Raw genomic sequence first — 13,444 nt, 5'->3', positions numbered from 1 at the left:
TAGGAAGGAACAATCAGTTTCACACATATAGAATGGGAAGAGACTGTCTAGGAAGGAGTATGGCAGAAAGAGATCTAGGAGTCATAGTGGACCACAAGCTAAATATACTATTGCAAAAAAAGCAAACGTGATTCTGGGATGCATTAACAGGTGCATTGTAAACAAGACACGAGAAGTCATTCTCCCGCTCTACTCTGCGTTGGTTAGGCCTCAGCTGGAGTAATGTGTCCAGTTCTGGGCACCGCATTTCAAGAAAGATGTGGAGAAATTGGTTGAGGGTCCAGAGAAGAGGAACAAGAATGATTAAAGGTCTTGAGAACATGACCTATGAAGGAAGGCTGAAAGAATTGGGTTTGTTTAGTTTGGAAAAGAGAAGACAGAGGGGACATGAGAGCAGTTTTCAGATGTCTAAAAGGGTGTCATCAGGAGGAGGGAGAAACTTGTTCATCTTAGCCTCTAATGATAGAACAAGAGGCAATGGGCTTAAACTGCAGCAAGGGAGATTTAAGTTGGACAAAAGTTCCTAACTGTCAGGGTGGTTGAACACTGGAATAAATTGCCTAGGGAGGTTGTGGACTCTCCATCTCTGGAGATATTTAAGAGTAGGTTAGATAAATGTCTATCAGGGATAGTCTAGACAGTATTTGGTCCTGCCATGAGGGCAGGGGACTGGACCTCTCGAGGTCCCTTCCAGTCCTAGAGTCTATGAATCTATGTGCAAGCAGAAAGTCCAAACCTTATATATGTATAGACACATGCACTTTGTTCTCTAAAAGGGCTCATTTCACAAAGCTGAAAGGAATTACGAGCCAAATCAGCTGAAAGAGTCAATTTAGTCAGAAAAATATAAATGATTTTTGGTAATTGCTTAATAACACTTTACTTGATGCACCAAAATCCACAATCGAGAAATCATCCTGGCTTAGGGAGGAAGTAATGCTGGCTATAAATATGTATTAAAAAAATGGAACAAAGGGGAAATTGATAGTAATGAATATAAATCTAACCTTGGGAATTGTATACAATTGATAAGGAGAGAAAAGCACACAAGTAGAAATCTGTGGCCAGCAGAGTAAAGGACAAAAAGGATTTTTTAAAAGCATATTAGGAACAAAAAGAATCATAACAATGATATTTGTCCATTCCTAGATGAAATGGTAGAATTGTCAATAATGCAGAAAAAGCAGAAGTGTTCAATAAGTATTTCTATTCTGTATTTGGGGGAAAAAGATGTTGCATGATGAAGGACTTTCCGTTCCAGTTGTAAATAAGGAAGATTTTAAACTGCAGCTGATAAAGTTAAACACTTCTTAATCAGCAGGTCTCGGTAACCTGCATTAAAGAGTTTTAAATGAGCTTAGCCATTGACACTGGTGGTTTTTTTTTTCTGTTTTTTTTTGTTTTTGGTAACATTGGGGAAGTTTTGAAAGATGGGAAGAAAGCTGTTGATGTGCCACTATTTAAAAAGAGTAAATGGGATGACCCAGGTAATTATATACCTGTCAGCCTGACTTCGATGCTGGAGAGAAGAATGAAAGGAATGGTACGGCACTTGATTAATAAACAGTTAAAGGAGGGTAGTATAATTAATGCCAGTCAACATGTGTTTATGGAAAATAAATCCTGTCAGTTTTGATACCTTTTTAAATGAGATGAAAAGTTTAGCTGATAAAGGTAATAGCGTTGATATAATGGACTTCTAAAAGGTATTTGACTTTGATACATGACATTTTGATTAAAACAACCCAGAATAAAACAAAATCAAAATGACTTCCATTAAATGAATTTAAAACTGGCTATTTAACAGGTCTCAAAAGAATTTCGTCCAGTAAAAGATATTACCTCACCTACCTTGTCTCAATGTAATTGTAAACCAGGGGATCATCGTTGAATAGGCGTGTTTCTAGATGGGGTTCCACAGGGACTTGTTCTTGGCCCTGTGCTATTTTATTAATGACTAGGAAGAGAACATAAAATCATCTCTGATAACATTTGCACACAACTCAAAAGATTTGGGGAGTGATTAAATAATGGAGAGGACAGGTCACAGATAAAGGGTGATCTGGATTGCTTGTTAAATTGTTCTCAAGCAAACATTATGCCTCATAATATGGCTAAAATGTACGGGTATACATCTAGGAACAAAGAATGTAGGCAATACTTACAGGATGGGGGACTCTTTACTTGGAAGCACTGGAACCCTTTTCTGGGGTTCCTCGTGGATCATAACTTAAATATGAGTCAACAGTGTAATGCTGTTGCAAAAAAAAAAACAAACATCATTCTGGGATGTATTATCAAGAGTATTATCAGCAAGACACAAGAAGTAATTCTTTCACTCTACTCTGCGCTGATTAGGCCTCGGCTGGAGTATTGTGTCCAGTTCTGGGTGCCACATTTCAGGAAAGATGTGGAGAAATTGGAGAAAGTCCAGAGAAGAACAACAAAAAATTATTAAAGCTCTAGAAAACATGACCTATGAGGGAAGATTGAAAAATTTGTGTTTGTTTAGTCTGGAGAAGAGAAGATGGAGAGGGGACTTGATAAGTTTTCAAGTGCATTAAAGTGCATATACTGGCACTAGAAAAGGTTCAGAAAAGGGCAACTAAAATGATTAGGGGTTTGGAGAGGGTCCCATATGAGGAAAGATTAAAGAGGCTAGGACTCTTCAGCTTGGAAAAGAGGAGACTAAGGGGGGATATGATAGAAGTATATAAAATCACGAGTGATGTGGAGAAAGTGGACAAGGAAAAGTTGTTTACTTATTCCCATAATACAAGAACTAGGGATCACCAAATTAAATTAATAGGCAGCAGGTTTAAAACAAATAAAAGGAAGTTCTTCTTCACGCAGCACACAGTCAACTTGTGGAACTCCTTACCTGAGGAGGTTGTGAAGGCTAAGACTATAACAGCGTTTAAAAGAGAACTGGATAAATTCATGGTGGTTAAGTCCATAAATGGCTATTAGCCAGGATGGGTAAGGAATGGTGTCCCTAGCCTCTGTTTGTCAGAGGATGAAGATGGATGGCAGGAGAGGGATCACTTGATCATCGCCTGTTAGGTTCACTCCCTCTGGGGCACCTGGCATTGGCCACTGTCAGTAAACAGGATACTAGGCTAGATGGACCTTTGGTCTGACCTGATACGGCTGTTCTTATGTTCTTATAAAGGTTTTTACAAGGAGGAGGGAGAAGAATCGTTGTTTTTAACTTCTGAGGATAGGACAAGAATCAATGGGCTTAAATTGCAGCAAGGCAGGTTTAGGTTGGACATTAACCACTCTGATAGTTAGGAATTTTTTCCTAAATACTGGAATAAATTGCCTAAGAAGGTTGTGGAATCTCCATCATTGGGGATTTTTAAGAGCAGGTTGGACAAACACCTGTCAAGGATGGTCTAGATAAGGGGTCGGCAACCTTTCGGAAGTGGTGTGCCAAGTCTTCAGTTATTCACTCTGATATAAGGTTTTGCGTGCCAGTAATACATTTTAACGTTTTTAGAAGAAACCACCTTAGGATGGTTGAAAATCCCTTTTTGTAGTTTCTTGCTTCATATCACAGGATGAGTATGTCCCCTACTAACTTTGTTTTTATTCTTTCAGTGATGGGCTCATCACTGATGACTAGTTGAATATTTGATAACTATTCAATACTTCTAGCTGGGTTGAATGGCTTCTGTTTCTCTTTCCCCTCTTGATCAAATTGCCTGTCTGCTTCTTCCGTTTCTATGCAGTGTAGTTGTAGACGTGTCAGTCCCAAGTTATTAGAGAAACCAATGGTCCAATAAAAGATATTACCTCATCAACCTTATCTCTTCAGTTTCTACTGCTTCTCCAGTTCCTTTATCACTGATCTTCTCCTTGTGATGTCTGGAGCACCAATTTTCTGAATCTGTTCTAGTATTGTCACCACCTTACACATCTTGCACCAGAAATCTCTCTACTTCTGACAGAAAGAAAGATAGCAAATCCAAGGCATGTCACAGAAGTTGTTTTGTTGTTCATATCCACCATCTGTGGAAGAGCTATACTTGAACAGAAGGAATCACAGTTCCTCCTGTAAATATCCTCTGAAAGTTCCCTGTTCGTTGCCCCATTCTGCTTAAGGGTTTGCTTGGCTCCTGATTTGTATACCAAGTGTTGCTGCTTTTGCTCCATTTCCTTGCTTTCAGGGAGAGATTAACTACTCAGATATCAAACGCTGAGTCTGATCAAAGACCCAACGGTGCCAGCCATGTAATCTTCACAGACCCAAACAGACCTGTCTCACCTGGCGTGACCTTTATGGAGACAAATTACAAACAGACCAAACATATAATTCACCAACTAACTGTACCTGCAGTCAGAGGATTTGCAGTTACTCCCTCCAAAATGCTCCTGTTTGCCTGTATCCTGCCACAAAACATTTGAGATACTTGGATTTTTTCCCTAAACCCCTTTTTATTTAGCACAAGAGTCATTACACTGGTCTACAATTTTTGAGGAGAAGTCTGCTTCAGAGATAAAATGTGATATTTATTATGTATTTTGATGTGCTGAATTCAAATATGACAATTAAAACAACTGATTGGCTACTGTTTCTAAGATATTTAAGTTTTTACATTTTATATTTATGTATATTGTGTAGATAGTAGAGTTTTAATCATAAATTGTAAACCTAGGTCTTTTGATGTGTTTATGGTTGCTTTACATGATATTTCACCTGTCCTGTTTATGTAACACTTTAAAAATCAGCAAAAGGGTTATATAAATAAAATTTATTATGAAACAAAAGGCAAAAAACTATTATGTACATGGTTTAGTCCTATTCAGTGTCTCCTTGGCGCTTCTTGGCTTGTCTCTTGTATTCATTAAATGGAGCATCTCTTGTCACTGTCCAGCAATAGTCTGCAAGCATTGATGGGCTCCATTTGTCCTGATAGCCTGCCAGGAGGTTCCGCTGCTGCAGACTGGAGCCCAACAGCTCTGCCTTACTCTTGGGTAGTTCCAAATCCCTGACAAGGTCATTCAGTACGCCTTGTGTTATGAGGTGTGGTTCAGAGGAGGAGGATGGGAGAAAATGTGGGTCCTGTGACATTGATGGTTCAGGACCAGAAGTTTCATCCTCTTCCTCTTCCTCGTCTGACTCAAGTGAGAATGATTCTGGTGCATCAGGAACTGGCAGTCCTTCTCCGTGGGGTACTGGGCGTATAGCTGATGGAATGTTTGGATAATGCACAGTCCACTGTTTCTTCTTTGACACACCTTTCCCAGCTGGAGGCACCATGCAGAAGTAACAATTGCTGGTATGATCTGTTGGCTCTCTCCAAATCATTGGCACTGCAAAAGGCATAGATTTCCTTTTCCTGTTCAACCACTGGCGAAGATTTGTTGCACAAGTGTTGCAGCATATGTGTGGGGCCCACCTCTTGTCCTGATCTCCAATTTTGCAGCCAAAATAAAGGTGATAGGCTTTCTTAACCAAAGTGGTTATACTGCGCTTTTGTGATGCAAAAGTCACTTCACCACAAACATAGCAGAAGTTATCTGCACTGCTCACATAAGTATGAGGCATCTCTGCTCACTTTGGCTAAACAGAAATGTGTCCCTTTGCAAAATCAAATACTGACAAAGAAGAGAGCATGACACTGTATGATTTCTAGAGCTGATATAGGGCAATTTGTTCAGCAGTGTGTTGTTAGCTTTGTTATGATTGCATGACTTCTAGGAATAACATGATGCAATTCATATCATGTGTGACGCAATACCAGCTTCAGATTGCATCATTCATTGTTTTGCCTAAAAAGCAAGTACTGTCCAAACCCAGTCATAGATTTATTCATAGATCCAGTCAAAGATGTAGTTTAGTCCTTTCTGGTTTAAATTGAGATCTCTTCCCTTTATAACTCACTTATCCTCCGCCATTCCCAAGTCAAGGGTCGTATATACTGACCCAATAGCATATCTTGAAAACTAGAGCCAATCAACAATTTTAAGCATCATTTTCATTCTCAGTGACCCAGAATTAGTAAAGTTGGACTACATTTATTTCAGAAGCATTTTGGCTGTAGAGCAGTGTTATCTTTTAGCATGTCTCTTTCTTGAAACTGGCTTATCTAGCCTTAATTTTTCATTTACCAAGGAAAATAAGATGATAATTGAAGCTTAAAGTTAGAAATGCTGTAACTGGTAAGTAACTTTGTTTTTTGTTAGCTTTGTTTTTTGTTAGCTTTATACTGTATTTATTAGTCAATCAGTGATATGTGCTGCTTTTACCCAGGCAATGCTGCTTTACATCTCAGTTTTTATTCTGGTTATGGGACTAAAACGTTGTATAGTCTTGTGTAATTTTTTTTAAAGCTTACTAAAAGAAACTACTAATATAATTGTACTGTAATATAAAATCTCATTTCTGAACCATTTTTACATTTCTAGATATTCAAGAATTTTATGAAGTGACCTTACTGGACAGTCCAAAATGTATTGATCACTCTAAGGTGTCTGAACCAGTACAACATGTGAATACCTGGGATTTCTCCAGCCTTCCAAGCACAACAGTGACATCAGAAACACTGCCAAGCAGCCTTAGCCCAAGTATAGAGGTATGGTGTGGATGATGGTCCTATTTATCTCAGTTTTTGATCAAATATTTCCTGTTTTATGGGATGTAACCTACTGCAGGTTTGAGGATGTCAACTAATGTATAGTTTTATTCTTATTCCTCACTCCCTCTTCTTGTCAGAAGTATTTATATTCCTGGGGAAAATTCCTGTATTACTTTTTTTCATCGACAGTCTTAGTCACAAGAGGACTATTGCAGAAATAACTTCTTTAAATATGGATATGAGTGAGTATTTACAAAACAAAAAGAGGTGAATGCACTCCAGATTCTTGACTGTATCTTTAAACAGGGCTCTTATTCTCAAATCCAAGGTTTGCAATAACTAATGAGTTCAGAATCACCACACCTAGCCATACAAACTTGAGATCAGATCTAGTCATACATAGGATCCAGTGGTGGTAACATGTTCTATCTATCAGCATTTCAGTCCATTGAAATGTTTTGCTTGAAAATCCCAGCGATTTGTATTGGTGGCCCTCTTCTGTTATTCTTAAGAATATGCTGCTACCCTTATCAAGGAATGGAGAAAGGTCCAGTTGGCTGAGTCAAGCTGAGAGTTCATTCCCTCCTAGTACAGGAGCTGTGTGTGCAGTCTGTACATTTAATTCCAGCCCTTTTCTCTGAAGTATCTTCAAAGCCATACAGGAGCTTTGGATATCCAATTCACATTATTTTTAAAGGAAATTTGAGGACCAAACTTCTTGGTGACTTTGAAAAATCTCAGTCTTGAAATAACTTTTTTCCATGTGACAGGGTAAATTGCTAACATTAGGATATTGTGACTCATGGGGGAGTTAGAATTCTTCCCTTGTTAAAAATTTTAACTTTATCACTTTTAAAGAGTGTGGTTTGTGTTGAAAATCCTCATTCTGGGGTTCTGTGTTTTATCCAAAGTAGCAAATGTTGTACATATCTTAAAAAATACACTAGATATGATTCTAGGAATTAGACAATGAACCTTCAATTTTTAACAAATGTGATTGAAATGGCAAAACTAGAGTTGTAAGGCATCTGGATGATCTCCTGCACATCACATGTTTATGTCTCTAATCTACAGTGGAGTCGCATCATATTTTTTTTGCTTTGTCTTCAGTTTGGGCGGGAGTCTGGGCAGCCTTTTTTTTTTTTTTCCCCTTTGGCAAAATGGTAGCGCCGGTGCGGCAGGGAGTGCGTGCTCAAAAATTTTACTGATGGGGTGCGTGATCAAAAAAGTTTGGAGACTACTGCCCTAAGCTATGTGGACTATATCAGCAAAGATATAGGGGCTATAGCTGTGCTGGTATAATCCCGTAGTGTAGATGCAACCTATACTGACAGATGGGGGTTTTCTGTTGGTTTAGGTGCATCACCTCTCTGAGGGATGGTAGCTGGATTGAAGGAAGCATTCTTCTTTCAGTCCAGCTTTATCTGCACTGGTGGTTAGGTCAGCATAGCAACATCAGTCAGGGATGCAGGTTTTTCTCACCCTTAACCAACATAGCTATCTATGTTAGCTTAAACTTTAAGTGTGGCCCAGCCTAAGTGAGTTGCCCAGTCTGGTTTTACAGGCTAACATCAACATCTTGGTTGTTCTTTGAGTGTATATCTTTATGGGTGCTCCACCATAGCATGTGTTTGTGCGTGTGCACTTTTGACTGGAGATTGTAAATAGCAGTGTCTTCAGATCTGTGTCAAGCAGTGCCTTGTGCTCCCATGTGAAGGGGTATGAGGAGGCGTGGACCTGCCACCACTTCAGTTTCTTCTTGACTGCCTGTGGTTTGAGATGGAGCAATTGTTTTTTGTTGCTTTCAACCTACTTTCTGCCTTGGTTGTTTACTTCCTTTGTTTGTTTTGTTTATTATAGCTTTTATTTTCTAGTAATTTTTTTTCTTAGTTGTAGCATACTTTGTGCTAGGGGGTTTGCCCCCAAATTTCTTGCCCCTTGTGGTCTCTGGCAGTTCCCTGGATTATGCCTAGGACTCTGGAGTTCCAGCCTTATCATAACTGCCACAGGTCTTTTCCTCATAGTGATGGGCACTCAAGTTTTATCTGATATGTTGGAGAAACTCACTTACCATCAAAGCGTAAAGTCTGCTTGGGGTTCAAAGGTAGGTCCCATAAAGATAGAGAGGCTAAACTGAAGCGTCTCTTAATAGAATGCTCCCTATTGCTCCCGCCCCACCTGGTATGTTGGTCTCAGTTTCTTAGGCCGCTCTAGTGACTTCTGGAGCTACAGGCGCAGTTCCAGAGATGAAATCCTCAAAACAAGATAACCTCTAGAGATGTTTTAGAAAGAGGGGCAAGTCACTTCATAGAGCTGATTCCTGTCCCACAGTGGGTACAGCCGATTCTCCAGCTGCCGCTGATACCGTAGCCCTGGTACCCCCTAAGAAGCTCTGATCAGAGAGACTGGGCAAAACAATGCTCACAAGGGGTGGGGGTGTGTAGAACCAGCTCCTGTCCGGTGGCTGTTCCCTCATGGGAGGGGAATGTTTTGCCTGACTGTAGGAGACTGTCCAGGTTGCTGGCTGCAAGGAAGTTGCAGTTAAGCAAGGGATAAATCCTGCTCTACGATGCATAGGGAAATGTGTCCTGGAGGAAGCCTTAGAGGGAGAAGATGGGATCTGAGAAACTGCTGCGGGAGGTTGGAGTGTGTGCGTGCAAATTTCATATAACCTCTTTGGGTTTGTACCCCTTAAAAGGAATGAGCACCAGAGTGTTGGAGCAAGTCCCTTAACCTGTCACAAAACCATCTGGGCAGTAATCTGGTTAGAGTTGATAAGTTCTTCGAGTGCTTGCTCATATCCATTCTAGTTAGGTGTGCGCGTGCCGTAAATCTTTGTCGGAAGATTTTTACCCTAGCAACCGGTGATGGGTTGGCTGGGTCTCCCCCGGAGTGACGCTGGATATATACCCCTACCAACCCGACCGCTCCTCAGTTCCTTCTTACCGCCTGTGTCGGTCATTGAAACAGTGGAGCGCGGCTTAGCTTTCCTCCACCTCCCTAGCTACTCCTTGTTTCTTCACTATCGTTGTTGTATATAGTTGGTTTTATATATAGTTATAGCTAGTTTGATAGTTCTTGAATAGTTAGTGTATATAGTTACAGCGGGGTTTTGGCATTACTTGTGTTTGTATATCACTGTAGTGAAGAGCCAACCAGGGCCCTCTCTTGAAACAGTTTTTCTGCTTGTCTGTTCGGTACTTGAGTGGGCTTATGAGAGTCTCCTATGGCTGCAGTTGGCTTCTAAGGCCTGGTCTATATGGAGGAGGGTGTGGGGAAGAGGAGGGATCGATTTAAGTTATGCAGCTTCAGCTACATGAATAATGTAGATGAAGTTGACGTACTTAGATCTACCTATCGCAGTGTCTTCACTGCAGTAGGTCGACTGCTGACGCTCCCCTGTCGACTCCAGAGATAAGTGTGGACATGCCCTAAGAGTTCAGGAGTTTATTCTTCCTGGCACATTTGGAGAAAGTATGTTTTTATCAAATTTTTACCCTTGTCTGGTGAATGTGAAGTTCTAGATGTGGTGTGGTGTTTGTGATATTTATATTACTATAATACTTAGAAACCTCATTTATGGACCAGAACCCCATTGTGCTAGGCATTGTACAAAAACATTACAAAGAGACGGTCCTACCTGCCCCAAAGAGCTACAGTCTAAGTAATAGTCACAGGAATATCCTGGCCTTTTGCTGGTATTATGTATTGTACACTTGCCAAACCTGCTTGCCAGTACAAGAGACAGTATTTGCATCTGTTACACTTTTAATTAAGCAGAGTTCATTCAAATAAATAATTCCCCAGTTCGCCCCCTTTTTCTCTCAAGGAAGATTACTGAACTTAAGGATAACTGTACAAGGGACCAGTTACTTCCATACGAATGTGTGCATGAGTAAGTTTTAGTGGTGTGTACGTACAGATGTAGTATGTGTTCTTTAATGTTATATACATTGTATAGGTTCTCTTACCTAGAAGTAAAACTAAATGAACATAATCAAAGTGGTTGGAGCAGCTTTGAAACTGGTTTAAAACAACATTTTTGGAAAGAAGAATAAGTACTTTTCTGGTCTCTCTGCCTCTAGGAAACCTTGTTTGAAATAATTACACCTTTTTAATGTTTGTAGAAACAGAAGAAAAACTCCATTACCGAGCTCACACTTTTCTGAAGAACTGAATATTATTTTTTCCTTTGCTCTGGAAATTTGAATGATGATCTTTGATCATTCAGATTAACTTTCCTGTTAGTTCAGAATGAAGAGCTATCCCTTTGGCTGGCAAATTGTTTTTTATAATACTACTATTTTGTATGTTTAAGGCTTACCAACTTGCTTTGCTTTAGCTTTGGAAGTTGGTACTAAAAGATTAATCAGAGTGAATTTGTTTCTCCTTATGTGGGCACACTGCGTATTAGGTAGGCATATTTGCATCACTGCAACCATGGATACTCTTTAAGAGCAGGCATGTGGGTTGAGCTAAAGCAATGATATTTAAATAGCTTTCAATTTTATATGATTACACTGTATGCTTTAAAATACAGAATCTTTTTTCAAATTCTGTTGGATAAGAAACTTGCTCTTGAGTAGTCAACTTTATCTTACTTATCCAGTAACATTAACGTTTGTTTCCAATGAAACAGGTGAGAGTTTTAATGTTGTTATATTAGTAATGTAACACTGCTATGCAGGATAATAGCTATCTTGCATAAATTCTAAAAAGTAACTCAAATACATATGTTCTGGCATTTACTACAGATTTTTAGAATCAAAGTAGTTGGTAGGTGTATCGTTATATGATTCTTAACTACAAACTGAACAGATGTACAGTGCTATTTGCCATATTGCTTAAAGATAACATATACATTTGTTTGTAATTTGTTGCAGCAACGTCAGTGTTTTTTTCCTCCAGGCACATGCTTCAGAAATGGAGCTATTTAATTGTCAAAGCACCAATCTATTTTAAAGAAATTTTCTTGTACTTCCTGAATGATTGCAGGCTTGTGAGTCCTTCTGCTGATGACATCCCTCTCAGAACTGTCAGTGTCAAGGTAATGAAAAAACACAGGTTTTCTAGGATCAGCTGTTGTTGGATGTTGAAATAGAGGGATGATGACGTTTGAGTTGTTAGGGCTAAAATAGGTAGTCTAGAAGCATCTGAAAGGTGGTCAATGTATCTGATAACTAGGGCCCTACCAAATTCCCGGCCATGAAAAATGCATCACAGACTGTGAAATGTGGTCTCCCCCTGTGAAATGAGTCTTTTGTGTGCTTTTACCTTTATACTATACAGATTTCACAGGGGAAAATATATATACTATACAGATTTCACAGTGGAGACCAGTGTTTCTCAAATTGGGGGTCCTGACCCAAAAAGGAGTTGCAGGGGGGGGTCACAAGGTTATTTTAGGGAGGTTGCAGTATTGCCACTCTTACTTCTGCGCTGTCTTCAGAGCCGGGTGACCAGAGAGTGGCGGCAGTTGGCCAGGCACCCAGCTCTGAAGGCAGAGTCCTGCCAGCAACAGCGCAGAAGTAAAGGGTGGCAATACCATATTATACCACCCTTTACTTCTGCTCTGCCACTTCAGAGTTGGGCAGCTGGAGAGAAGCGGCTGCTGACTGAGGGCACAGCTCTGCGGGCAGCAGTGCAGAAGTAAGGGTGGCAGTAGCATACCAGGCCATCCTTACTTCTGCGCTGGTGATGGTGGTGGCTTTAGCTTCAGAGCTGGGCTCCTGTCCAGCAGCTGCCGTTCCCCAGCTGCCCAGTCTGAAGGCAGCAGCAGTGCAGAAGTAAAGGTAGCAGCAGTACTTCAGTCCCTCCCTACAAAACTGTGACACCTCCCTACAACTCCTTTTTGGGTGAGGACCCTTAGAGTTATGTATGACACAGTGAAATTTCAGATTTAAATAGCTGAATTTATGATATTTACGATTTTTAAAATCCTATGACGGTGAATTTGGTAGGGCCCTACTGATAGCATAGTTTTATAAAATGCTGGCAAGCTACTTTTATTTTAAAAAATTTGCACATACGTTCACTAAATGGCTTTCTCTTGCAAATTCTAGTAAATGTGAAAGCTGCTGATCAGTACCACAAGTGGGTGATTAGTTATCAAATATCAAGATGTAAATATATCTGACCCAACATGTGTAAAGTTGTAGGAAGTGTTTGGAAACACTGTAGTGACAAACAGATGATGCTTCTAAAATAGCAACCTTTTCAATAGTTTAATAGCAAAATAGAATTCACTTTCACCTTAAATGTAGTAAATCAGTTTTTGAGTTTTCAAGATCAGGCGTGGCACTGACTATAGTTGTTTGCAGAAGAAAAGGAGTAGAATGTCTTATTTGTCTGATCAAAATTAAAAGACATTTTTCAAAACATTGTCATTCAAATATAGCTGAAATGAGTGATTGCACATATCCAGTCCATTTCAGGTATATGCGCACCCAGTGAACCAAAGCTGGAGATTTTTTCCCTCGTAACGGTATGCATTGGAGTTGTGCTTGCGCTCTCCTTACACTGATGCTGCCAGCCCACGATACAAAGGGTGGGAGCTGTATGACCCCACTTCAGTTCCTTCTCACTGCCCACAGGCGGACTAGGTGTGCTCTAGGAATTATTCTGAGGAAGTTCTGTGGCCTGTGTTGTACAGGAGGCCAGACTAGATGAGCACAATGATCCGTTCTGGAAATTGCATCTATGAATCTGGGTCTTGTCACTCAACTCCCCTCCCTCCCCAGTTGAAAATACTTTCCTAAGTTCTTTTGTAAATAGTTTAGTATAGTTATAGTGTTAGTGGTATTCATCACATTTTTTTTCTTATATTTTGGACATGTGCTTAGCATCTTTGATGCTTTGTA

At 40.0% G+C, this 13,444-nt stretch overlaps 1 protein-coding gene across 24 annotated transcripts in view; it reads left to right on the top strand.

Annotated features, from left to right (window-relative positions):
• The window catches only part of DLG1 (discs large MAGUK scaffold protein 1), a 395,120-nt gene that overhangs the window by 18,004 nt on the left and 363,672 nt on the right, over positions 1-13,444 (top strand). For all 24 annotated transcript variants that reach the window (XM_030574808.1, XM_030574804.1, XM_030574802.1 and 21 more), the window contains exon 3: positions 6,415-6,581. In XM_030574808.1, coding sequence (XP_030430668.1) covers positions 6,415-6,581 — 167 coding nt within the window. The remainder of the gene's footprint in view (positions 1-6,414; positions 6,582-13,444) is intronic.

The sequence above is a fragment of the Gopherus evgoodei genome, chromosome 9, assembly GCF_007399415.2.
Source record: "Gopherus evgoodei ecotype Sinaloan lineage chromosome 9, rGopEvg1_v1.p, whole genome shotgun sequence".
NCBI classification, from domain to species: Eukaryota; Metazoa; Chordata; order Testudines; family Testudinidae; genus Gopherus; species Gopherus evgoodei.
This window is presented reverse-complemented; position numbering and strand designations above follow the sequence as displayed.